Source organism: Anomaloglossus baeobatrachus (assembly GCF_048569485.1).
Source record: "Anomaloglossus baeobatrachus isolate aAnoBae1 chromosome 5 unlocalized genomic scaffold, aAnoBae1.hap1 SUPER_5_unloc_12, whole genome shotgun sequence".
NCBI lineage: Eukaryota > Metazoa > Chordata > Amphibia > Anura > Aromobatidae > Anomaloglossus > Anomaloglossus baeobatrachus.
In genome coordinates, this window is record NW_027441787.1 from 980,413 (window position 1) to 1,008,044 (window position 27,632).

Genomic DNA, 27,632 nt, shown 5'->3' on the forward strand with positions numbered 1-27,632 from the left:
GTGTCTGAGGGATGGGGAATACCCCTGAGCCCAATCACGGGGCCTCCACCTCACCCCTCGATACATGAGGACATCAATGACAATAAGATCCTAGAACTCACCTACAAGATGATTGAGCTGCTGACTGGAGAGGTGACACTGCTGGGAATGCTGGGACATTATACAGTAACGCTATGAAGGGATCGGGGGTGACGGTATCATTGTATGTGTCAGGTTCCTATAAGGTGTCAGGACGTCACCGTCTATTTCTCCATGGAGGAGTGGGAGTATTTAGAAGGACACAAAGATCTGTACAAGGACGTCATGATGGAGGATCCCCAGCCCCTCACATCACCAGGTAATACAGGACTAAATACACACGGCCTATAATTATCTGTATGTAAGGAATGAATTCAGTCCCTGTATGTGTCTCCTCCAGGTCTATCCAGTAAGAGGACAACACCAGAGAGATGTCCCCGTCCTCTTCTCCCACAGGACTGTAACCAAGAAGATCCCGATGTTCCTCAGGACCATCAGGTAGATGGAGAGAAGGAGCCATGAAATCTCCCTATGATGTGTAGACGGCTGTGAAGGTCTTGTGCTCAGTCTTGTTTTATCCTCCAGTATTATATGTGTTATACTTGTGTAATGAGAGCGGTGGAGATGGCAGGATTAGAGCTGATCATAGATGGGACTTCTCCATCTGTCTGTGACTTTTACAATATTTGTTTCAGGGGGAAGATCTGCCCCATATTAATACTACAGAGACATATGTGAGGGGTGATGAGCGGAGTAAAGAGGAGATTCCTACATATGACCGCCCAGGTGAGTAGTGACCACTAAATGCAGAGAAGTCACAGATTCTTCTAAGTCACCGGCTGTGGCTGCTTTATCAGGGTTGTAGTACGGCCATATCAAATGGTCACCATTCTGCTGCTAGACCACCACATGCTCCTCCACCCAAAAGTATCTTCATTATTTTGGGCATTGGACGCCCTTCTGTTGGAGTGAGATCTGTATCAGCCAGATCTTACAGGTAGGATCCATCCTATCCCCTGAAATAGAAGTTGTTGACTCTTCAACCCGCTTTACATGTTACAATATATATTACGATGTGTCGGCGGGGTCACGTCGCAAGTGACGCACATCCGGCATCGTAAGTTACATTGTAGCGTGTAACAGCTACGTGCAATTGCGATTGAAAGGTAAAACGTTCATCGCATGCACGTCGTTCAATTCCTAAAAATTGAACGTCAGGTTGTTCATCGTACCCGGGGCAGCACACATCGCTGTGTGTGACACCCCGGGAACGATGAACAGCAGCTTACCTGCGTCCCGCGGCTCCCGGCCGGCTATGCGGAAGGAAGAAGGTGGGCGGGATGTTTACGTCCCGCTCATCTCCGCTTCTATTGGCTGGCTGCCGCGTGATGTCGCTGTGACGCCGAACGTCCCTCCCACTCCAGGAAATGGATGTTCGCCGCCCACATCGAGGTCGTATGGACGGGTAAGTACGTGTGACGGGAAATAATCGTTTGTGCGACACGTTCAACAAATTGAACGTGCCGCACATAATGATGGGGGCGGTTACGATCACATACGACATCGTATGCTTAATCGTAACGTGTAAAGCAGGCTTTAGCTGCCCAGATTTCTAATCTGCAAAGAAAAATCTAATCTGTATGGTGGACCCCTAAGAGAAAGCGGAGGGTAATTATGCTGATGACGTCCTAGATTCTTAGTTTGGTGCCGTGTTCACCAGGTGAATAAAGATTGATTTCTCTCAGTGGGAGAAACAGAATAATAATCTTGTAGTTGATGAAGAGTCCTCAGTATCTGGAAAGCTTGCTTTGTAACATCATTTATTTTATTTTTGTTCTTCATTAATAAGTATCATAACTACAAGATTCTTATTGTTTCTCCCACTGAGAGCAATGACTCCATCTTCCTAGAATCTCAGCATCTTATTGATGGATCTTCCTTCTCTCCCTTCTGATGAATGTGCTGATAGGGGCGTTTATATCCAGAGTTTGGCACAGGGTAACTGTAACATATGAGGGAGGTTAGAATTACCCCACAGTGGGTACATGGAGGCCGGGCAGCCCACCCACATGATTTCAAAGATATAATTAGAAAAAAAAGGAAAGTAATAACACACAAAGATCTGATATTTTTACCTTGAAGAGCCTGAAAGATATTTTCTCTGAATTCTACAAATGTCCATTATATAAGAACTTGTACTGGAGCCGTCCATTGTGGAGTCCGAGAGGCAGAAAGTTAATGTCTAATATTTCTTCAAGAAACTCATCTGACAGAAGATATTGGCCCCTACAATAGTTTGGATTGCCGAGAGCCCCCGAGCCACATACTGTAATTACTCCAGATGTGTCACCTCTAGTTACTAAATCACTGACGGTGAAGGCTGTCGGGGGGAGGGCGGTCATTTTAGTAGATGTGTTATTGTCTATAGTCACAGTTTCTCTATAGTAGTTAGTACCAAAGCCGCTCTTATATCATGGCTTTCCGCTGCAGCCAGTTTTCTGCTCCTATCCAGGCCCCATTTCTCCAATCTGACATCTGTCACTTTACATGATAACACCTTTGTAATGCTGAATCTGATCCCAGTGTTTCTGAGACCTTTTTTCTGTGGCATATTCTACTTTCTTAGCTGTAATGTAAGGTTGATGTGTTTTCCATTTATTTAAAAAAATATAAAAACTGAAATTCGACAAAACATTTAAAGAATTAAAAGTGGTCAAATACCACAACATACAGTCAGTAAATAGCATTTACTGTTTTCTTCTTTAGTGTAAATGACTACTTTTGACTCCACAGACAGTCTCAGTAAATTAGCAAGAAGTGGATGATGTAGACTGAAAATTGTATTAATGGCATTTTAGTGCAGAATATACAGTACCCATCTCTTGCTCCACGAGACACGCAATCTGTAAATTTTTATGTGGTTTCTTGCAATGCCAAACATGTAGATACTAACAGTGTTTGAGCCACTACAAGGCTGAGAAACATCGAGGACATTTGTCTTTGGGATTTTGCTGGATTGGATGATGAAGCCATATCTCTTTATAATCAAGAGTCTTTCAGCTACCACAATTGTGGAACCCTCCATTACTCCACTGACAAAGTAGCAGTTTGGTATAATTTTGGCCAACAAAACACTATCTAATGGCTTATTATTCCAGTATAGAGGAGGCAAAATGAACAAAGAGGGTTGAACATCATGGTCTACTGGTAGATTCTGCAGGTCCGGCAGACACAGCTGGTACAGATAGATAGATGCAGCAGGTACAGCTGGCACAGCGGATAATAGGTTCCATACATGTTTGTGTACCGCCCCGGTGTTGGTCGGGCTGCTTGGTTCCAGGATCAGGGGGGGGTCTCCGGACCCGGTTTGGCGGACACTTGAATCTTTTTTTAAAAGTGGGATATTTACAGGGGAAGAGTTTGTGACGCCATCTGTGGGTTGCGGTAATGGGAGTACCGCCGCTGCTGTGGGGAGCACTGGGGCAGATGGCGTTAAGGAGCCAGTTGTTAGTCCCTCCACAGGTAGGGATGGCCCCGGGCTCAGGGTTGTTGGTACGATAGGGAGGACAGGGTGCAGGGTCAGAGTGCTCACTGTGATTGCTGTGGTGTTGGATGAGGATTATAAAGCAGACGCACACACTGTAGTAAACCAAGGTCTCTGTGTACCACTGCCGCTGCGGGGAGCCCGTCCAGGTAATACTCCTACCGGTGTCACTTGATAGTCCGGACCCTGCCTCCGTGCACAATTTTAGTTGTCTGTTGTGGCCCTTTGGCTTGAAGCTGTCAGGGCCCTCGTCCCTATGTGTAGTGGTATGTGTAGTATGTGTAGTAAATTGCTTTGTCTGGAAAGCCCTATCCCTTTGGTTGTGCTGATGCCTTCAATCTCTGAGCTCTTAGAAAAGTTCATAAAGACACTCTCCCTCCAGGTTAATTATCAGGTCGTTGAATCTGTTCCTGACTTAGGGTCCTGTACCCCGTTGTGCTCGGTACCGTTCCGTTTATTGTACTCTCTGATGCCGACAGTCCTTCACGACTATGTCCGTCGCACCCTTTTTCCAATGTCACTGCTACCGGTCCCCGACTCTTGGGGACCACTGCCTGCGACCCAACCTTGGTCTCGCTCCCCGGGAGCTACTACTCCCCAGCTCCTCACTCTTTGAGGGCTCTCACTGAACTCCCTCTCTTCTTGCTCCCCTGGAGCACACACTCTGTCTCCTCCCACCAGTCTGCCTGACCCCTACGTGAGTGGCCCTTTTCCAGCTAGACCAACCCACTGGTGTGTCTGACAGGTCATGATGTGAGATGTGATTTGGAATTTGTGGTGCTAGTGGATGTGACACTAGTTTTCAGGTACCTGGAACCATGGGAGGTGGGCCCTGCACCAGAAAAGAGAAGGTGCAGTTCCCTGCAGCACCCTGATATAGTCATAGGCACTACATTTGCACAGACAGCATACAACTCAAAAAGTTTAATGGGACCTGACAACTACCGTGTTTTTCCAAAAATAAGACACTGTCTTATATTTTTTTGCTCCCCAAAAAAGAACTAGGGCTTATTTTTGGAGGAGGTCTTATTCTTGGAGAAACAAGGTTGGGGGTAAGTTTACCCCCCAAAAAAGCAGACGCCCACTTCCCAGGAGACTCATACTCACCAGACCAGGACGTCTGCGTGGTTCCAAGGTCCTCCTGTGATCTCCGGTGGGTGCTGCACGCCGTCCTACCCTGCTGCTAGCTGACACACATAGCAGATCGCTGACACACACAGCAGATCGCTGACACACACAGCAGATCGCTGACACACACAGCAGATCGCTGACACACACAGCAGATCGCTGGCACACACAGCAGATCGCTGGCACACACAGCAGATCGCTGGCACACACAGCAGATCGCTGGCACACACAGCAGATCGCTGGCACACACAGCAGATCGCTGGCACACACAGCAGATCGCTGGCACACACAGCAGATCGCTGGCACACACACACACAGCCGATCACACACACACAGCAGATCGCAGATATTCACAGCCGATCGCAGGCACACGCAGCCGATCGCAGGCACACGCAGCCGATCGCAGGCACACGCAGCCGATCGCAGGCACACGCATCCGATCGCAGGCACACGCATCCGATCGCAGGCACACGCAGCCGATCGCAGGCACACGCAGCCGATCGCAGGCACACTCATCCGATCGCAGGCACACACATCCGATCGCAGGCACACACAGCCGATCGCAGGCACACACACAGCCGATTGCAGACACAGCAGATCTCACACACACACACACACACACACACACACACTCACATCACATCCAGCACTTACGGCAGCAGGGAATGAGACAAGTCACGTGTCCCGCCGCAGGTCCTGTTCAGTGCGCTCCACTGCACTGCCTCCCAGGATTCTCCCGGCGAGAAGAGATCGGTGTCGCTGGATGAGGTGAGTGTGTATGCGATCCGATGTGTGTGTGTGTGTGTGTGCGATCCGATGTTTGTGTGTGTGTGTGATTTGATGTTTGCGTGTGATCCAATGTTTGTGTGTGCGATCTGCTTATGTGTGCGATCTGACTGTGTGTGCGATCCGATGTGCTCAGGCACCTATCATAGAGGGAGGATAAATTCAAAAACGGAAATAGAGATCCATATTTTATGAATGCATATCTACCAAACCAAACATATTAACTCTACATTAGACCTGCATCTTAGTACAAGTATAATCAAAGAAGCAAGATAAATCCAAAAATTGATTACATCTTTATTAACATGATACAAAAAACATCATAAATTTATCACATAATCAGAGATGGGTATCAAAACACACAGTTAAAAAATAACCCCTTAAAAACAGAAAAAATCCTGGAGCAGTGTGGTTATTAGCTATTTCATAAGGGTGGTCAGAAGAGAGAATAATGCAATCAATTAAATATACCAAACATGATACTACAAACTGACAATCTGGCAGTTTTAAAGGCGAACTTATTCACCCATAATGGTGTTTCAATTTTAAAGTGACGATGCCTTAGAGGTACATGATATACAGGAGCATCACTGCAACCTTACACATATATACATAAAATAGTATGGCACAATGTTATTATAGAATTCCCCATATATGCAAAATGCCCACATTCAATTCAATGTACCCCCATATATGATCATATAACCCTGTAGAGCAAGGGAGAGAAGGGGAACATCAGAGCATCAGGCTGCCAGAAGACAATTTGAAAAGTTGGAGACCACTACCTGAAGAACCACACTGCCCAGCACCTCTACGCGCGTTTCACACTCGCTTCGTCAGGAGGTGCTGTGACAGGGGAATGGTCACCATTATATAGCGTTAGATTCACCTGAGGCCTATTAGTGGTGCGCATCGCTTGGCGGCGGCCATGCCGCCCACTCCAGCTGGCGTCCCGGAAGGTACGATGCACATGCGCGCTAAACGCTTCACTCATTGGGCGCCAACCGGAGGGGAGGGACAGAAACCAGCACACAGAGTGCGCACAGGCATCAGCGCGTCCAGCGCCATCTTAGGTGAGGGCAGCAGTACTGGCAACCCACCATAAACGGGAAAGTTTATGAAAAATATATACAGTACCAATGATCTGAGACAACGACATTATTGTGCACATAAGAAAATACACAGATTGGGTACAAATCAATCATTATTTCAATTCAGTTAAATCCATACAGGAAAACAAAGAGGATATGGCAATATAGCACATAAGGGTTCCAAGGGACACCCATTCACCCATATAGGTTATAAAAAAAACCCATTAATTATCCCAAGATAAGATTGTGCGCCACATAGCCATAACCAGATAATGCATATGAACCAAATCCAAGTATATTATCATACAAAAATACATATTACAATACAACAGTTTAATTAATGGATCATTCAGGTACAATTCCCTCATAGATGTAGAGCACATATTCACATATGGTAGTTTTCTTTGTCGCTCCATTGGGAGACCCAGACAATTGGGTGTATAGCTTCTGCCTCTGGAGGCCACACAAAGTATTACACATAAAAAAGTGTAACCCCCTCCCCTCTCCCTATACACCCTCCCGTGGATCACGGGCTCCTCAGTTTTATGCTTTGTGTGGAAGGAGGCACACATCCACTCATGAATTCTCAGACTTAGTTATGTCGGTTGGAAGAAAAGAGGACCCCCACGGGGTCCCCGGCATGTTCCCTTCTCACCCCACTATGTTGGCGGTGTTGCTAAGGTTGAGGTACCCATTGCGGGTACAGACGCTGGAGCCACATGCCGTCTCCTTCACCATCCCTTATGCGGCTCTGGGAGAAGTGGGATCCTGAGCGGTCTTCCATTTACCGGGACCGTGCTCCATCCGCAGCCCCTGAGGGAACCTGCCGGACCGGAGCCTCTTCAACCCCAGGGACCGGGCCCTGCAACTTAAAGGTACTCTGTGTCCCCGTAGGGGATCGTGCAGAGAGCGCACCTTCTTCCTGGAAGCCGTGGTAGTTGTAAAACTGAGGAGGCCGGTGGACTTCCGCGCCGACCGTGCCTGCTTGTCAGGCGCGGCCTCAAATTTAGTCCCCGGCTTCACCGCGGCCTAGTCGCAAAAATCCCGCCCCCGGGCCTGCCTGTCAGGGGTAAGGGCGGGTTCTCCGACATGACGTCGGATGTGAGGGCTGGAGCATCCTGCATGTCTTCCTCCCCCCTCACTGACCACTGTGGGGACCCCAGATTCCCGCTCTTTGCTGGCGCCTCCCTCGGCCCCACTCCTCCCCTGAGAGCTCCGGCGGCCATTTTCTGGCATTCTGCCGGTGGATGCTTCTCAGTGAACACAGCTCAGCAGCTCCGGGGGATCCAAGGCAGGGAATCTGGAGGACACACTCTGCTCGTTAGCGGTCGGTAAGCCACACCGGTCACCCGGTGCTGGCCCCCCTGGGGTGCCGGAATAGATACATATATATATATATAATAGATATATATATCTGTTCGGTCAGTCCGTATACTTTTTTCCCCATATACCCTCAGTGGTCACTCTCCTAGGAGACAACAGCATGTCGTCCACAAGGAGCAAAGCTGCTAAGGCACAGGTTTTTTTCGCGGCCTGTACCTCTTGTGGGGCTATGTTGCCTGTGGCATCCACGTACCCTCACTGTGAGCAGTGCTCGACTCCTGCCACGCTTGCTCAGCCGGAGCCTCGGGCACTGGTGGACCCCTCGGCTCAGGGAGACTCCCCTGATCCCCCTGAGCAGGCTGCAGGGACAGAGTCACCGGTGTTGGCCTCTTTCGCTGAGAAACTCTCTCAGTCTCTTTCTCAATCCATGGCACAGTCTTTGGACAAATGGTCTTCTAGGCTCCTGGAGGCATTGCAGTCCAGACCGGACCCTTCACAGGCCCCGGCTCCTGTTAGCTTGTCTCCTCCAGGCCCCTCTCGGTCCGCGCCGCAGCGCGCTCCCAGGTTGGCCCCTAGGTCTCAGGCGGAGGACTCCTGCCCGGACCGCAGTCCCAGACCGGCTAAGCGGTCTCGCTGGGACTCTTCCCCGTCTTCCTCACGCTGCTCGGAGGATTCTCAGGAAGACGAGGCGGATGTGGGAGCTCAGGGCTCTGACCCTGACTTCGCCCTTAACCTTGATACACCTGAGGGGGATGCCTTAGTAAATGATCTTATTTCATCCATCAACCAGGTGTTGGATCTCTCTCCCCCGCCTCCTCCCGTGGAGGAGTCGGCTTCTCAGCAGGAGAAACACCAGTTTCGGTTCCCCAAGCGTACACGCAATACGTTTTTTGATCACTCTAACTTCAGGGATGCTGTCCAGAAACCCAGAGCGGTCCCGGACAAGCGCTTTGCTAAACGGCATACTGACACGCGTTATCCCTTTCCATCTGAAGTTGTTAAGGGCTGGGCTCACTCTCCCAAGGTGGATCCTCCAGTCTCCAAATTGGCTGCTAGGTCCGTTGTGTCTGTTGCAGATGGCTCATCCCTGAAGGATGCCACTGACAGACAGACAGAGCTCTTGGTGAAGTCCATCTATGAGGCCACGGGCGCGTCTTTCGCCCCGGCCTTTGCCGCCGTGTGGGCTCTCCAAGCGATCTCGGCTTGTCTGGGTGAGATTAATGCTGTCACACGGAATTCTGCTCCGCATGTTGCGTCTTTGACCTCCCAGGCATCTGTCTTTTCGTCCTACGCCATGAACGCCGTCCTGGACTCCACTAGCCGTACGGCTGTAGCATCTGCTAACTCCGTGGCAGTCCGCAGGGCCATGTGGCTGCGCGAATGGAAAGCAGACTCTGCTTCCAAAAGGTTCTTAACTGGTCTGCCTTTTTCTGGCGACCGTTTATTTGGCGAACGATTGGATGAGATTATTAAGGAATCCTCCTTACCCCAGTCCAGACCTAAGAAGCCTCAGCAACGTAAAATACAATCAAGGTTTCGGTCCTTTCGTCCCTCCGCCAAGCCCCAATCCTCCTCGTCCAACAGGCCGGAGAAAGGCCAGAGGAACTTCTATGCGTGGCGGTCCAAGTCACGCCCCCAAAAGGTCGCAGGAGGCACTGCCTCCAAGACGGCCTCCTCATGACTCTCGGCCTCCCCTAACCGCATCCTCGGTCGGTGGCAGGCTCTCCCGCTTTGGAGACGCCTGGTGGCCACATGTTCAAGACCGATGGGTGAGAGACATTCTGTCTCAGGGTTACAGGATAGAGTTCAGCTCGCGTCCTGCGGCTCGTTTCTTCAGAACCTCCCCGCCCCCCGCTCAGGCCGACGCACTTTTTCAGGCAGTGGACGCTCTAAGGACAGAAGGTGTTGTGATCCCCGTTCCCCTTCAGGAACGTGGTCGCGGCTTTTACTCCAACTTGTTCGTAGTGCCAAAAAAGGACGGGTCATTCCGTCCCGTTCTGGACCTCAAGCTACTCAACAGACATGTGAGAACCAGACGGTTTCGGATGGAATCTCTCCGCTCGGTCATCGCCTCGTTGTCACAAGGAGACTTCCTGGCATCGATCGACATCAAGGATGCTTATCTCCATGTGCCGATCGCACCCGAACATCAACGTTTCCTACGTTTCGCCATCGGGGACGAACACCTTCAGTTCGTCGCATTGCCCTTTGGCCTGGCGACAGCCCCACGGGTTTTCACCAAGGTCATGGCGTCCGTCGTGGCGGTCCTCCACTCTCAGGGCCACTCGGTGATCCCCTACTTAGACGATCTCCTAGTAAGGGCCCCTTCTCGGGTGGCGTGTCAATAAAGCCTTACCGTCGCTCTGGCGACTCTCCAGCAGTTCGGGTGGATCATCAACTTCCCGAAATCCAAGTTGACCCCAACCCAATCACTGACTTACCTCGGGATGGAGTTTCACACACAGCCAGCGTTAGTCAAGCTACCGCGGGACAAACAGCTTTCGCTGCAGGCAGGGGTGCAATCACTTCTTCGGAGTCAGTCACACCCCTTAAGGCGCCTCATGCACTTCCTGGGGAAGATGGTGGCAGCTATGGAGGCAGTGCCGTTTGCACAATTTCATCCATGGCCACTCCAATGGGATATTCTTCGCAAATGGGACAAGAGTGCGGCTTCCCTCGACAAGAACGTCTCTTTCCCTTGCGACCAAAACATCTCTTCAGTGGTGGCTCCTACCCACATCTCTGTCGGGGGGAAGATAATTCCTACCCCCAACTTGGGCTGTGGTCACCACGGACGCGAGCCTGTCAGGTTGGGGAGCGGTTTTTCTCCACCACAGGGCTCAAGGAACCTGGACTCCGATAGAATCGTCCCTTCAGATCAATATTCTGGAGATAAAGGCAGTATATCTAGCCCTATTGGCTTTCCATCGGTGGCTGGAGGGCAGGCAGATCCGTATCCAGTCGGATAACGTCACTGCCGTCGCCTACATCAATCACCAAGGCGGCACTCGCAGTCGTCTAGCCTTCCAGGAAGTCCGGCGGATTCTGCAGTGGGTGGAAGACACAGGCTCCATCATCTCCGCAGTTCACATCCCGGGCGTAGAAAACTGGGAAGCAGATTTTCTCAGTCGTCAGGGCATGGATGCGGGGGAATGGTCTCTGCACCCAGACGTGTTTCGAGAGATCTGTCGCCGCTGGGGAACGCCGGACGTCGATCTCATGGCGTCACGGCACAACAACAAGGTCCCGGCCTTCATGGCACGGTCTCAGGATCACAGAGCTCTGGCGGCGGACGCGTTAGTCCAGGATTGGTCGCAGTTCCGACTGCCGTATGTATTTCCCCCTCTGGCAATGCTGCCCAGAGTACTACGCAAGATCAGGTCCGACTGCCGTCGCGCCATTCTCGTCGCTCCAGACTGGCCGAGGCGGTCGTGGTATCCGGATCTGTGGCATCTCACGGTGGGTCAACCGTGGGCACTTCCAGACCGCCCAGACTTGCTGTCACAAGGCCCGTTTTTTCCATCTGAATTCTGTGGCCCTCAACCTGACTGTGTGGCCATTGAGTCCTGGCTCCTAGCGTCTTCAGGGTTATCTCAGGATGTCATTGCCACCATGAGACAGGCCAGGAAGCCAACATCCGCCAAGATCTATTATAGGTCTTGGCAAATCTTCCTGTCCTGGTGCGCTGATAACGTTTTTTCTCCATGGCCGTTGGCCTTACCCACTTTTCTTTCATTCCTCCAATCTGGAATGGACAAGGGTTTGTCCCTCGGCTCTATCAAGGGCCAAGTGTCGGCGCTCTCCGTGTTTTTTCAAAAGCGTCTAGCCAGGCTCCCGCAGGTCCGCACGTTCCTGCAGGGGGTCTGCCACATAGTCACACCTTACAAACGTCCGTTGGAACCTTGGCACCTTAACAGGGTCCTGACGGCTCTTCAAAAGCCGCCTTTTGAGCCGCTGCGGGATGTCTCTCTCTCCCGTCTTTCGCAGAAGGTGGCCTTCTTGGTGGCAGTCACGTCACTTCGGAGAGTGTCTGAGCTTGCAGCGCTGTCATGCAAAGCTCCCTTCCTGCTTTTTCACCAGGATAAGGTGGTTCTGCGTCCTGTCCCGGAATTTCTCCCTAAGGTGGTATCCCCTTTTCATCTAAATCAGGATATCTCCTTGCCTTCCTTTTGCCCTAATCCAATTCACCAGTGTGAAAAGGATTTGCACTCTTTGGATCTAGTGAGAGCACTCCGGTTCTACCTGTCTCGCACGGCGCCCCTGCGCCGTTCAGATGCGCTCTTTGTCCTTGTCGCTGGCCAGCGTCAGGGCTCTCAGGCCTCCAAGTCAACCTTGGCTCGGTGGATCAAGGAACCGATTCTCGAGGCCTACCGTTCTTCTGGGCTTCCACTTCCTTCAGGGTTGAAAGCCCATTCTACCAGAGCCGTAGGTGCGTCCTGGGCTTTGCGGCACCGGGCGACGGCTCAGCAGGTGTGTCAGGCAGCTACGTGGTCTAGTCTGCACACTTTCACGAAGCACTATCAAGTGCATACCTATGCTTCGGCAGACGCCAGTCTAGGTAGGCGAGTCCTTCAGGCGGCGGTTGCCCACCTGTAAGAGGGGGCCGTTTTTCGGCTCTTTCGATTGAGGTATTCTTTTACCCACCCAGGGACTGCTCTTGGACGTCCCAATTGTCTGGGTCTCCCAATGGAGCGACAAAGAAAAAGGGAATTTTGTTTACTTACCGTAAATTCCTTTTCTTCTAGCTCCTATTGGGAGACCCAGCACCCGCCCCTGTGCCCTTTGGGCTAGTTGTTCTTTTGTGTACACATGTTGTTCATGTTGAATTGTTCTTATGGTTCATGGTCTTCAGTTCTCCGAACATCCTTCGGATTGAATTTACCCTAGACCAATTTATAAGTTTTCTCCTTCCTGCTTTTGCACCAAAACTGAGGAGCCCGTGATCCACGGGAGGGTGTATAGGCAGAGGGGAGGGGTTACACTTTTTTATGTGTAATACTTTGTGCCTTTTGCCTCCAGAGGCAGAAGCTATACACCCAATTGTCTGGGTCTCCCAATAGGAGCTAGAAGAAAAGGAATTTACGGTAAGTAAACAAAATTCCCTTTTTTCTTAAACGGCTGCTCCCACCAAACGATGTACAAAATAGGACAACATAAAATTAAAAATAAAAAATTAAAATAATGACCATAAAAATCAAACAGAGAGTGAAGAATTGGTGGGGGCCACTCAGGTCAAGGGCTCAAATAGCAGATAACGTGCAGAACATGAATTAGTCAAGAGAACGTACAACAAACGCACGAGGACATAGATCAAAATTCAATTAGTATTTTAAAGGGAAGATGATCACAGGAAAGGCTTAAAAGACACCAGATCATTCAAACCCTGTGATTTCACAGGTTCCAGCATGGTGATCCACTTTACCTCCTTCTGGTCCAAAACCCTCCTGTGATCACCTCCCCTTGTACCAAAATAAACTCTATCCCTCTAAACTTGAGGAGGCGCCAGTTACAGCTATGTTTTTCCCTAAAATGTTTAGGTATATTGTTAAGGGCCTCAAAGTCTTCTGGTTTCTCAACCTTTGCCGTTTTTTTGATATCCCTAATGTGATAAGGACCCCAACCCTAAATTCCCAGGAGATCAATCCTACATATATAAGTCCACAAGGACACTTTGCCCAGTAGACTACAAAAGTTGTCCTACAATTGATGTTATGCACAATTTTTTAGGACTTAGTATTGGAGGAATCAAGCAAATTGATAAAGCAGCGAGTCTCGGAGACGTAATTATTATGGGGGACTTTAACTATCCTGATATAAATTAGGTTACAGAAACTTTGCAGTTCCAGCAAAGGAAATAGATTTTTGATAACAATGAAAGATAATTACCTTTCACAAATGGTACAGGACCCCACAAGAGGGGGAGCACTACTAGACCTTGTACTAACCAATAGGCCAGACCGCATATCAAATATACAAGTTGGGGGTTACTTGGGGAATAGTAATCAAAAATAATAAGTTTTCATGTATTCTTTAGTAAGATGTCTAGTAGAGGGGCTACAAGGACACTAAACTTCAGGAAAGCAAATTTTAAATGGTTGAGAGATGATCTTAGTGCAATAAACTGGAATGATGTACTAAGTAATAAAAGTACACAAAGCAAATGGGAGACATTTATGAGCATCCTGAATAGGGCTTGTGCAGAAAATATACCCTATGGGAACAAACATGCTAGAAATAGGAGGAAACCCCTATGGCTAAATAGAGCTGTAAGGGAAGTATTAAAAGAAAAACAGAAAGCCTTAAAAGAATTAAAGAGGGTAGGTAGTGATGAGGCATTATATAATTATAGAAAATTTAAATAAAATATGTAAAAAGCAAATTAAGTTAGCTAAGTTTGAGACAGAGAGACTCATTGCGAGAGAAAGTAAAAATAATCCTAAAATATTTTTTAACTACATGAACAGTAAAAAAGTGAAAAGCGATAGTGTTGGCCCCCTTAAAAATAGTCTTGGTGGAGGGGGATGAGGGTAAAGCCAACCTGCTGAATGACTTTTTTTCTACGGTTTTTATACAAGAAAATGCCATGGCAGATGACATGACCAGTGATACCATAAATTCACCCTTGAATATTACCTGCTTAACCCAGCAGGAAGTACGCCGCCGCCTCAAAATCACTAAGGTTGACAAATCTCCGGGCCCGGATGGCATACACCCCAGAGTACTACAGGAATTGAGTTCTGTGATAGACAGACCATTATTTTTAATCTTCTCAGATTCCTTAATAACAGGGTCGGTACCGCAGGACTGGCGCATAGCAAATGTGGTGCCAATATTCAAAAAGGGGACAAAAACTGAGCCGGGAAATTATAGGCCGGTAAGTTTAACCTCTACGGTTGGTAAAATCCTTGAGGGTTTCTTGAGAGATGCTATACTGGAGTATCTCAAGAAAAATAACCTTATGACAGAGTATCAACATGGGTTTATGAGGGATCGATCCTGTCAAACTAATTTGATCAGCTTCTATGAAGAGGTAAGTTCAAGTCTGGACCAGGGAAATGCAGTGGATGTTGTGTATATGGACTTTTCAAAAGCTTTTGATACGGTGCCACACAAAAGGTTGGTACATAAAATGAGAATAATGGGGATAGGGGAAAATATGTGTAACTGGGTTAAAAACTGTCTCAGTGATAGGAAACAAAGGGTGGTTATTAACCCCTTCACGACCGGCCGATTTTTCGCTTTCCGTATTTTTTTTCGCTATTCTTTTTCTGAGAGACGTAACTTTTTTTATTTTTCAGTCAATATGGTCATGTGAGGGCTCATTTTTTGCGGAACGAGCTATACTTTTAAATGAAACCATCAGTTTTACCATATAGTGTACTGGAAAATGGAAAAAAAAATCCAAATGCAGAAAAATTGCAAAAAAAGTGCGATAGCACTATGGTTTCTGAGATTTTTTATTCACTGTGTTCACTATATGGTAAAACTGATGTGTGGGTGTGATGCCTCAGGTCAGTGCGAGTTCGTAGACACCAAACATGTATAGGTTTACTTTTTTATATAAGGGGTTAAAAAAAATCGGAAGTTTGTCCGAAAAAAGTGGCGCACGTTTTACGCCATATTCCGTGACCCGTAGCGTTCTCATTTTTCGGGATCTATGGCTCAGTGACTGCTTATTTTTTGCGTCTCGAGCTGACGTTTTTAACGGTACCATTTTTGCGCAGATGCTACGTTTTGATCGCCTCTTATTGCATTTTGCGCAAAAGTAGTGGCGACAAAAAAACGTTTTGGCGTTTGGAATTTTTTTGCCGCTACGCCGTATACTGATCAGATTAATTGATTTTATATTTTGATAGATCGGGCGTTTCTGAACGCAGCGATACCAAATGTGTGTATTTTTTATTTTTTTAACCCTTTAATTTTCAATGGGGCGAATGGGGGGTGATTTCAACTTTTAGGTTTTTTTGTTTGTTTTTTTTAATTTTTTAAAACTTTTTTTAACTTTTATTTTTATTTTACTAGTCCCCCTAGGGGGCTATTGCGATCAGCAATCCGATCGCTCTGCACTATCTGCTGATCATAGCTACCTAGCTGTAAACAGCAGATACGCTCACTGTCTTTTTCACTGTGCAGCGGGCACAGCGAAAGTGAAAGCAAGTCATGTGTAGTACAGGAGTCATCACATGACCCTGTGCTACCATGACAACTATCGGAAGTCACGTGATCGCGTCACGTGACTTCCGGTATCGGGCGGTAAGTATAAAAGTTTTACCACGATCGCGCTTATAATGGCGCTGTCACATATTGACAGCGCCATATAAGGGGTTAAACGGCACGAGCAGATAACGATTCTGCTCGTGCCTAGCAGGCACACATCTCAGCTGTGAAAATCAGCTGAGATGTGTGCCGATCGCAGCATGCTGCTGCAAGCAGACCGCGGACAGTAACGTTATGACCGCTAGGACGTAATTTTACTGCCCACGGTCGTTAAGGGGTTAATGGTACGTACTCGGACTGGGTCTCAGTTCATAGTGGAAGCAAGAATGCCTGCGGAGACACCATCACGTTTCTCAACGCTGGCAGGAAACTAGCCAGGTCTTTCACCGGGAAGGAACAACCACGACTGTCTGTGGATGGATACCATGTTTGGCATAGGTGGTCTCCTTGACTGGAGACTGCCCTTCCCGTGGTTGTTCCTTCCCGGTGAAAGACCTGGCTAGTTTCCTGCCAGCGTTGAGAAACGTGATGGTGTCTCCGCAGGCATTCTTGCTTTGAATATTTCCCAGGGGGCATTGCTCTAGAATCACTGTGTTGAGAAACACGTGATGGTGTCTCCGCAGTAGTGGATGTTGATCTCCCTAAGGTCAACCATCCTTGCTCACATAGTCTTTTACTAGGCAATGTCCCACTAGCCAGATTCCTACTCCACACTGATGAGGGGCAAATACCCCGAAACGGCTGTCTGTGGATGGATACCATGTTTGGCATAGGTGGTCTCCTTGACTGGAGACTGCCCTTCCCGTGGTTGTTCCTTCCCGGTGAAAGACCTGGCTAGTTTCCTGCCAGCGTTGAGAAACGTGATGGTGTCTCCGCAGGCATTCTTGCTTTGAATATTTCCCAGGGGGCATTGCTCTAGAATCACTGCGTTGAGAAACACGTGATGGTGTCTCCGCAGTGGTGGATGTTGATCTCCCTAAGGTCAACCATCCTTGCTCACTCAGTTCATAGTGGGGTACCACAGGGGTCAGTATTGGGCCCGCTTCTTTTCAACATATTTATAAATGACCTTGTTGGGGGCATGCGGAGTAGAATTTCAATATTTGCAGATGATACTAAACTCTGCAGGGTAATCAATACAGAGGAGGATAATTTTATATTACAGGGAGATTTATGTAAATTGGAGGATTGGGCTGAGAAGTGGCAATTGAAGTTTAATGTAGATATATGTAAGGTCATGCACTTGGGTAGAGGAAATAATATTTATGATTATGTACTTAATTGTAGAACACTGGGTAAAACAGGCACAGAAAAAGACTTGGGTGTATGGGTGGATGGTAAACTTCACTTTAGTGGACAGTGTCAGGCAACTGCTGCCAGGGCTAATAAAATAATGGGATGTATTAAAAGAGGTATAAGTGTTCATGAAAAAAATATAGTTCTTATTCTGTACAAGTCACTAGTGCGACCGCACTTAGAATACTGTGTACAATTCTGGTCACCGATATATAAGAAGGACATAGCTGAACTGGAGAGGGTGCAGAGAAGAGCGACCAAGATTATTAGAGGAATGGGTGGGCTGCAATACCAAGACAGGTTATTAAACTTGGGGTTATTTAGTTTGGAAAAACGAAGGCTTAGGGGGGATCTAATCACAATGTATAAACATATGAGGGGACAGTACAGAGACCTTTCCAAAGATCTTTTTACACCTAGGCCTGCGACTGGAACACGGGGGCATCCGCTACATCTTGAGGAAAGAAGGTTTAATCATAATCACAGACGAGGATTCTTTACTGTACGAGCAGTGAGACTATGGAACTCTCTGCCGCATGATGTTGTAATGAGTGATTCACTACTAACATTTAGGCAGAGCCTGGACGCCTTTCTTGAAAAATTTAATATTACCAGTTATGTATATTAGATTTTATGACGGTGTTGATCCAGGGAACTAGTCTGATTGCCGTATGTGGAGTCAGGAAGGAATTTTTTTTCCCCATTGGAGCTTGTTTGCCACATTGATTTTTGTTTTGCCTTCCTCTGGATCAACATGTTAGGCTACGGGTTGAACTAGATGCACTTAGGCGGGCTTTGCACATTACGACATCGCAAGCCGATGCAATGTCGAGTGTGATAGTCCCCGCCCCCGTCGCAGCTGCGATATCCTCGTGATAGCTGCCGTAGCGAATATTATCGCTACGGCAGCTTCACATGGACTCACCTGTCCTGGGATGTCGCTCTGGCCGGCGACCCGCCTCCTTATTAAGGGGGTGGATCGTACGGCGTCACTGCGACGGCAGGCGGCCAGGAGGGGCGGAGATGAGCGGGATGAAAACATCCCACCCACCTTCTCCCTTCCGCATATCCTACGGGAGCCGCGGTGACACCGGTAGGAGATATTCCTCGCTCCTGCGGCTTCACACACAGTGATGTGTGCTGCCGCAGGAGCGAGGAACAACATCGGACCATCGCGTCAGCGTAATTATGGATTACGCCGACGCTACACCGATGATACGATTACGATGCTTTTGCGCTCGTTAATCGTATCATCTAGGCTTTACACACTACGATGTCGCCTGCGATGCCGGAAGTGCGTCACTTTCAATTTGACCCCAACGACATCGCACCTGCGATGTCGTAGTGAGCAAAGTACCCCTTAGAGTTTCCCTTCAACCTTAAAAACTATGAAACTATGAAACCTTTCCATTTGGGAACAAGCCCCACAGTCTCCAAAAGAATATGAACCCCATCTGGGTCCTTTTGACACACCCAGAAACGTAGAGGGGGGTGGGACATGGTGACTTCTCACTATCATGTCCCTAAGGGTCCTTGACCTTTGTGGTGTTATTGATGGTTTATCCGAATTGACTTTTGCTAGATCACCATCAGATAGGAGTATCGGCCAATAGCGTGCAACAACTTCATTCATTTTCCTCCACTGAGAATGATAGGCCGTAATAAATCTGACTTGATTATCCTATTTTTTGATGTTAGATTTAAGCAAGTTATCCGTCGGGGTATTTCTTGCCCTCTCATAGCCAGATTGAATCAACCTATCACTATAGTGGCGGGACTTAAACCGTCTCTTAAGATCCCTCGCCTGCCCCTCAAATAACTCAATGTCTGACCATACCCTGCGGGCTCTTAAAAACTGACCTGTTGGTATAGAATTTATAACTTGTGGTGGATGAGATGATTTTGCACTAAGAAGGGAGTTTACAGCTGTTCCTTTTCTAACGATATCCGTCACAACGGAACCATCCGCTCCCTTCTTTATTCTGATGTCCAGAAACTCTGTTGAGTCAGTGCTGTAATAAGTTAGTTTTATATTAGAATCATTTACATTCAATGAGCACATAAACCCAGTGGCGTAACTAGAGTTGGATGGGCCCCGGTGCAAAGTTCAGACCTGCTCCCCCCCTCCACATACACCGACACTTGGGGTAGGGGATAATGACACTGACACTTGGGGTACAGGATAATGACGCTGACACTTGGCTCTCGCCCACAGCACCCTGAAATCCCTCTATCAGCACCCAGCTTTCCCATATCAGAGCATGAGAAAGCTGAGTGCTGAGAGATGTATAGCAGAGCATGGGAAAGCTGGGTGCTGAGGGAAAGAGCCTTTTTCACTCAGCACAAAACGTTCCTATCCCCTGATTGTATCTTTGTCCCCCTTGTATAAAGTTCTCTAAATACAATAATGGCCCCCGCAAAGCCCTCCATATAATATAAAGGGTCCCACATAACCCTTCATATTAGAATGCAGCTCCATAGTCCTCCATCTATTATAATGCATTTCCCATAGTTCTCCATGTATTATAATTCATCCCATAGTACTCCATATATTATACTGCACCACATAGTCCTCCGTGTTTTATAATGCACCCCCATAGTCCATGTATAAGGTAGGCTCCATAGTCCTCCATATATTATAATGTATCCCCCATAGACCTATATGTATTATAACGCAACCCCATAAAACTTCACATTGTATTATGCAGCCCCATACTCCTCCATGTATAATGCACCCCTTTATTCCACGTAAAAGGTGTCCTTCATTTTGTATTATGCAGCCCTATAGACCTCCATGTATAATGCAGCCCTATAGACCTCCAGTATAATGCAGCCTCATAGACCTCTATGTATAATACACCCCTATAGTCCATGTATAAGGTGTCCTTCATGTTTATTATGCAGCCCCCCCAGGCCTCCACATATGATAATGCAGCCAACCTCTCCAGGCCTCCATGTATAATATACCAGCTAGCCTCCCCAGGCCTCCATGTATAATATAGCAGCCAGCCTCTCCAGGCCTCCATGTATAATATACCAGCTAGCCTTCCCAGGCCTCCATGTATAATATAGCAGCCAGCCTCTCAAGGCCTCCATGTATAATAATGCAGCCAGCCTCTCTCGATGTATACTAATGCAGCCAGCCTCTCCAGGCCTCCATGTATACTTATGCAGCCAGCCTCTCCAGGCCTCCATGTATACTAATGCAGCCAGCCTCTCCAGGCCTCCATGTATACTAATGCAGCCAGCCTCTCCAGGCCACCATGTATACTAATGCAGCCAGCCTCTCCAGGCCTCCATGTATACTAATGCAGCCTGCCTCTCCAGGCCTCCATGTATACTAATGCAGCCTGCCTCTCCAGGCCTCCATGTATACTAATGCAGCCAGCCTCTCCAGGCCTCCATGTATACTAATGCAGCCTGCCTCTCCAGGCCTCCATGTATACTAATGCAGCCAGCCTCTCTAGGCCTCCATGTGTAATGTAGCAGCCAGCCTCTCCAGGCCTCTATGTATACTAATGCAGCCAGCCTCTCCAGGCCTCCATGTATAATAATGCAGCCAGCCTCTCCAGGCCTCCATGTATACTAATGCAGCCAGCCTCTCCAGGCCTCCATGTATACTAATGCAGACAGCCTCTCCAGGCCTCCATGTATACTAATGCAGACAGCCTCTCCAGGCCTCCATGTATACTAATGCAGACGGCCTCTCCAGGCCTCCATGTATACTAATGCAGACGGCCTCTCCAGGCCTCCATGTATACTAATGCAGACGGCCTCTCCAGGCCTCCATGTATACTAATGCAGACGGCCTCTCCAGGCCTCCATGTATACTAATGCAGACGGCCTCTCCAGGCCTCCATGTATACTAATGCAGACGGCCTCTCCAGGCCTCCATGTATACTAATGCAGACGGCCTCTCCAGGCCTCCATGTATACTAATGCAGACGGCCTCTCCAGGCCTCCATGTATACTAATGCAGACGGCCTCTCCAGGCCTCCATGTATACTAATGCAGACGGCCTCTCCAGGCCTCCATGTATACTAATGCAGACGGCCTCTCCAGGCCTCCATGTAAACTAATGCAGACAGCCTCTCCAGGCCTCCATGTATACTAATGCAGACAGCCTCTCCAGGCCTCCATGTATAATGAGCCTCCTCAGGCCTCTGGCCACCGTGTATTCACTAATTTATATATATATAAGTACTCACCCTTTCTCTTCCTGCTCTGTCTTCACATCTCCTCATGCCACTGCTTCTCGTCCTCACTGCTCCCCTCATTCCCCAGCCGCTGCTCGTCCTCACTGCTCCCCTCATTCCCCAGCCGCTGTTGTGTCCTGACCGCCCTCCTCTTCCACCGCTGCTCGTCCTCCCCCCTTCTCGTTCTCCCGGTGCTCCGGTCGGCATCCTCCCGTCCTGCGCTCTGTGCGCTCTGCACACTGAGTACAGCAGTCGCACAGGAGTGACGTCACCGTGCAGGCACAGGGGGGGAGGGGAATGATAATGCATAGAGTGCCGCCGGCAGCTCTATGCTTCAACATTACTGTGCGCGGTGACGGGGGAGGGGGCCCCGCTGCCGCCGCTGACACCAGGCAGGGGGGGCCGATGTCGGCGGTAGCCGGTCATGTAGCCGCCACGTGGTTTGTGACAGATCAGCGCAGCTCCTCCCTCACTGACAGGAGCTGGATGCTGAACTTCCGGGCGGCCGCCGGGCCCCTAAGCTCCCGGGCCTGGTTGCAATGACGACCGCGGTAGTTACGCCCCTGCATAAACCCCTTTAGCTCCTCCTGCCCACCCTGCCAAACGCATCATCTATATACTTTACCCACAACAAGACTGAACCATTATCACTGTCAGGATATTGAATGGAGCGCTCCCAATAGCCCAAGAAGAGGCACGCATGCGAGGGCGCACAAGACGCCCCTATGGCAGTGCCCCTCTCCTGGAGATAGTAGCGCCCCTTAAACAGGAAGAAGTTGTGGGTGAGGATAAATTTCAGCAGGGTGAGCAGGAGAGAAACAAGATCACTATCCAGAGAGGTAGTGCCCAAATAGAATTCAACAGCCCTTAACCCATCAGAGTGTGCAATAGACGTATATAATGATTTTACATCAGCAGTCATCATTATAAGATCATCATCCAGATGTAAAGCGATTAGCGCGCATGCGCATCGTACCTTCCGGGACGCCAGCTGAAGTGGGCGGCATGGCCGCCGCCATGCAGTGCACGCCACTAATGGGCCTCAGGTGAGTCTAGCGCTATATAATGGTGACCATTCCCCTGTCACAGCACCTCCTGACGAAGCGAGTGTGAAACACGCGTAGAGGTGCTGAGCAGTGTGGTTCTTCAGGTAGAGGTCTCTAACTTTTCAAATTGTCTTCTGGCAGCCTGATGTTCCCCTTCTCTTGGCTGCTCTGCAGGATTGATGATGATGATATATGGAGGTATATTGAATTGAATGTGGGCATTTTGCATATATGGGGAATTCTATAATAACATTGTGCCATACTATTTTATGTATATATGTGTAAGGTTGCAGTGATGCTCCTGTATATCATGTACCTCTAAGGCATCGTCACTTTAAAATTGAAACCCCATTATGGGTGAATAAGTTCGCCTTTAAAACTGCCAGATTGTCAGTTTGTGGTATCATGTTTGGTATATTTAATTGATTGCATTATTCTCTCTTCTGACCACCCTTATGAAATAGCTAATAACCACACTGCTCCAGGATTTTTTCTGTTTTTAAGGGGTTATTTTTTAACTGTGTGTGTTTTGATACCCATCTCTGATTATGTGATAAATTTATGATGTTTTTTGTATCATATTAATAAAGATGTAATTAGTTTTTGGATTTATTTTGCTTCTTTGATATACTTGTACTAAGATGCAGGTCTAATGTAGGTTTAACATAGAGGGAGGATGCCTTAACTATCTGGTGCCTCTCAGCCCTAGGCTAAGATGCTGTTCCAGGTTATGGTACGCTAGCCCTTTAAGAATACATTTGTGCAAACTCACAGGAGACCTGCTTGGTGTGCGCAGGCCCTGGGAGATGGCAGCGGGGACATGGAAACCATTATAAGCAGCCGGGATAGTAAGTGTGCCGGTGTCTCTACCTAGGAAAGGGGGCAGGACAGTAAGGGGATGCTGGTTACGGTGTTACAAGCTATTTTATAAATTATATCCTTAAATTTGTATATATTATTAAAAATTATTTTTATTCTTGGCAGATGACTACACCAGGAGATTAGAGGCACAACTGACATCTTCAGTTTTTAAATCAGATGACCCTAATATGCCACAAGATATAACTGAAGCAAATCCCACTATTCAAGATATACCATCATCCCTTCACAGCAAAGATCTATCATCTGATTCTTTTAAACAAGTCTTACCTTTTGATTCATCACATACTATTAACAGAAACAAAAGAGGCATTAAAAATCAAAATGCTCATATTTCAAAGAAGCCATTTTCAATTTCAGAATATCGAAAAATCCATAAAAAAATGCACACAGGGGAGAAACAATTTTCTTCAGACTCTGTTAGTTACCAGAGAAATCACATAGGGGAGAAGGCATATTCATGTTCAGAATGTGGGAAATGTTTTAACAAAAAATCAGAGCTTGTTATACACCAGAGAATTCACACGGGGGAGAAGCCATATTCATGTTCAGAATGTAGTAAATGTTTTGCACATAAATCACATTTAGTTACACATATGAAAATTCACACTGGAGACAAGCCATATTCATGTTTAGAATGTGGGAAACATTTTACACAAAAAGCAAATCTTGTTATACACCAGAGAACTCACACAGGGGAGAAGCCATTCTCATGTTCAGAATGTGGGAAATGTTTTGCATTTAAAACATATCTTGTTATACACCAGAGAATTCACACAGGGGAGAAGCCATTCTCATGTTCAGAATGTGGGAAATGTTGTGCATTTAAAACAAATCTTGTTATACACCAGAGAATTCACACAGGGGCAAAGCCATTCTCATGTTCAGAATGTGGGAAATATTTTAACTATAAATCCGATCTTGTTAAACACCAGAGAACTCACACTGGGGAGAAGCCATATTCATGTTCAGAATGTGAGAAATGTTTTGCATTTAAAACATGTCTTGTTAAACACCAGAGAATTCACATGGGGGAGAAGCCATTCTCATGTTCAGAATGTGGGAAACGTTTTATTCAAAAATCAGATCTTGTTGTGCATCAAAGATGTCACATTGGGGAGAAGCCATTTTCATGTTCAGAATGTGGGAAATGTTTTAACAAAAAACCTGATCTTGCTAGACACCAGAGAACTCACACGGGGGAGAAGCCATATTCATGTTCAGAATGTGGGAAATGTTTTAACAATAAATCAGTTCTTGTTACACACCAGAGAACTCACACTGGGGAGAAGCCATATTCATGTTCAGAATGTGGGAAATGTTTTGCACACAAATCACTTTTTGTTATACATCAAAGAACTCACACAGGAGAGAAGCCATTCTCATGTTCAGAATGTGGGAAATGTTTTGCACAGAAATCAAATTTTGTTACACATCAAAGAACTCACACGGGGGAGAAGCCTTATTCATGTTCAGAATGTGGGAAATGTTTTAACAAAAAACCTGATCTTGTTACACACCAGAGAACTCACACGGGGGAGAAGCCTTTTTCATGTTTAGAATGTGGGAAATGTTTTGTACAGAAATCATATCTTGTTATACACCAGAGAACTCACACAGGGGAGAAGCCATTCTCATGTTTAGAATGTGGGAAATGTTTTGCATCTAAAACATGTGTTGTTAAACACGAGATAATTCACACGGGGGAGAAGCCATATTCATGTTCAGAATGTGGGAAATGTTTTAACAAAAAATCTAATCTTTCTAAACACCAAAGAATTCACACAAGGGAGAAACCCTTGACATGTTTAGAATGAGGTAAATATTTTACACACAAATGTGATCTTTTTAAACATCACAAAACTCACAAGGGCAGAAGCCATTATCATACCTAGAAGATGACAAATGTGTTACTTAAATTTTAATTTGATGACCACTAAGAAAATTCACATGAGAAGAAACTATATATTTGACAAACTGAACAAGAAAACACAAGAGATAGTGTAAAAAAAAAAGCAAGTGAACTAGAAAGGGAAAGCTTGCTAGAAGTTACATTAGTATTATAATATATACAGTTACTAATAGATGTCTGTTTTCTAAAAATCAAAGTAATATTCCATGTACATTGAACATTTCACATTGTTATATATTCACTATATGGACAAGAGTATTGTAACCCTCCCCCAAAAATACCCAACATTCCTCCTCCCTCTTCTTGTTTCAAAGATTATACCATATTGCTCAGGTATCTACCATAGAGGGAGGATGCCTTAACTATCTAGTGCCTCTCAGCCCTTGGCTGAGATGTTATTCCAGGTTAGGGCATGCTGGCCCTTTAAGAATCCTTTTTGCTTGTACTGTATATCGCAGCGTTTTGGACGCAGCTGAAATATGCTGCACCCAAAACGCTGCCAACAGTGATCATTGTCACACAGCCTAATAAGAGGGAAGTGAGGAAAGGTGAGGAGAATGGTTTTTTTGGTGTATTACTAAAGGATGGGCACAATAGTACAGGGTACAAGGATGAGCACAATACTACAAGGATGAGCACAAGGATGGACACAATACTACAAGGATGGGTACAATGCTACAGGACACAAGGATGTACACAATACTACAGGACACAAGGATGTACACAATACTACAAGGATGGGCACAATACTACAAGGATGGGAACAATACAGGGCGTAAGGATGGGCACAATACTACAGGGCACAAAGATGGACACAATACTACAAGGATGGGCACAAGGATGAGCACAATACTACTGGGCACAAGGATGGACACAATTCTACTGGGCACAAGTATTGGCACAATACTACAAGGATAGGGGACATTACTACAGGGCACAAGGATGGGCACAATACTATAGGGCACAAGATTGGATACAATACTACAGGGCACAAGGATGGATGGAATACTACAGGGCACAAGAATGGACAATACTATAGGGCACAAGGATGATCACAATACTAAAGGGCACAAGGATGGACAATACTATTGTGTACAAAACTTCAGGGCATAAGGATGGGCACAATACTATAGGGCACAAGGATGAGCACATTACTACAGGGCACAAGGATGGACACAATACTACAGGGCACAAAAATAATCAATACTACAGGGCACAAGGATGGGCACAATACTACAAGGATGGGGGACATTACTAAAAGATGTTAGCTAAGATTACTGTATGATGTTGTTAATTGTAAAACAATATTACAAGAAGGGGATAAAATGTAAAAAAAAAACAACAAAATAGAGCACAAATTTTTTTTGGCATTAAAATGTTTTTTTATATATAAACTTAACTAAACAAAAAAGTGCTGGTTTGTCATGTCATAAGAAACAAGCAAAATGTTAAAAAAAGTGATCCAAAGGTGTATAGACAAAAACATGGAATAATTAAAAATGTCACTTTGACCTGCAAAGTATTCGTCCCCTCTCATTTTTTTTTCTATGAGTTTGAGACCCCTGCTCTAAGGGGGCTTTGATTATAAATACTTACTAAATTGTCCCAATAACCTGTCACTCAAAACATTTTTTCCAATAAAGTCTGAGTATCTAAACTAATGTTCTTCATTTCTTCTTCCTTCATTTCTTTTTGCTGGAGCAGAGGTCGCCCAACCTGTTCCCTCATTATGGCAGTAAATGTCTTGGATACAATACTCTTATTACTGCAATTTCTCACTAACAAAGCTTTAACTGTCTGTTAATTGTTCCAAAAGTATTACCATTATTCCTCTGTAAGGCCTGACGTAACAATTTAACCCTATACTCTTGGCCTTTTTAACACAATACGAACTCCTCGTTCTTTTCCTTCCTTTCCTCGGCTATTTACTTCTCCACACGAGGTCCTTGATTACATTTTCTATTATTTTAAATACTTTTTTAAATTCCAAATTTAGCTTTGAGCACACAACAAAAATGGGGAAAAGAAGTATTCTTTTCCTTTCGTCACGACAGCACCCACGAGAGAGGGATCCGCCCCCTTCAGGACAGGAAACCTACAGATAAAAAGGGGCGGTCCCCCTCCGTCATCAGTTGGTTTCCTGTCCTGCAGGGATCGGAACCTACAGTTCCTGGGTCCAGTTGAGTCCGTGCGGTC

General features: G+C 46.8%; 1 protein-coding gene across 1 annotated transcript; it reads left to right on the forward strand.

The window, feature by feature from the left end:
- LOC142258817 (uncharacterized) lies at window positions 1-27,217 on the forward strand. The gene is made up of 5 exons (XM_075331408.1): window positions 1-132; window positions 214-337; window positions 419-516; window positions 714-804; window positions 23,630-27,217. The coding sequence occupies exons 1-5, from the start codon at window positions 109-111 to the stop codon at window positions 25,339-25,341; spliced, it is 2,049 nt and encodes a 682-aa protein (XP_075187523.1). The 5' UTR covers window positions 1-108; the 3' UTR covers window positions 25,342-27,217.
- Window positions 27,218-27,632: the final 415 nt, after the last annotated feature.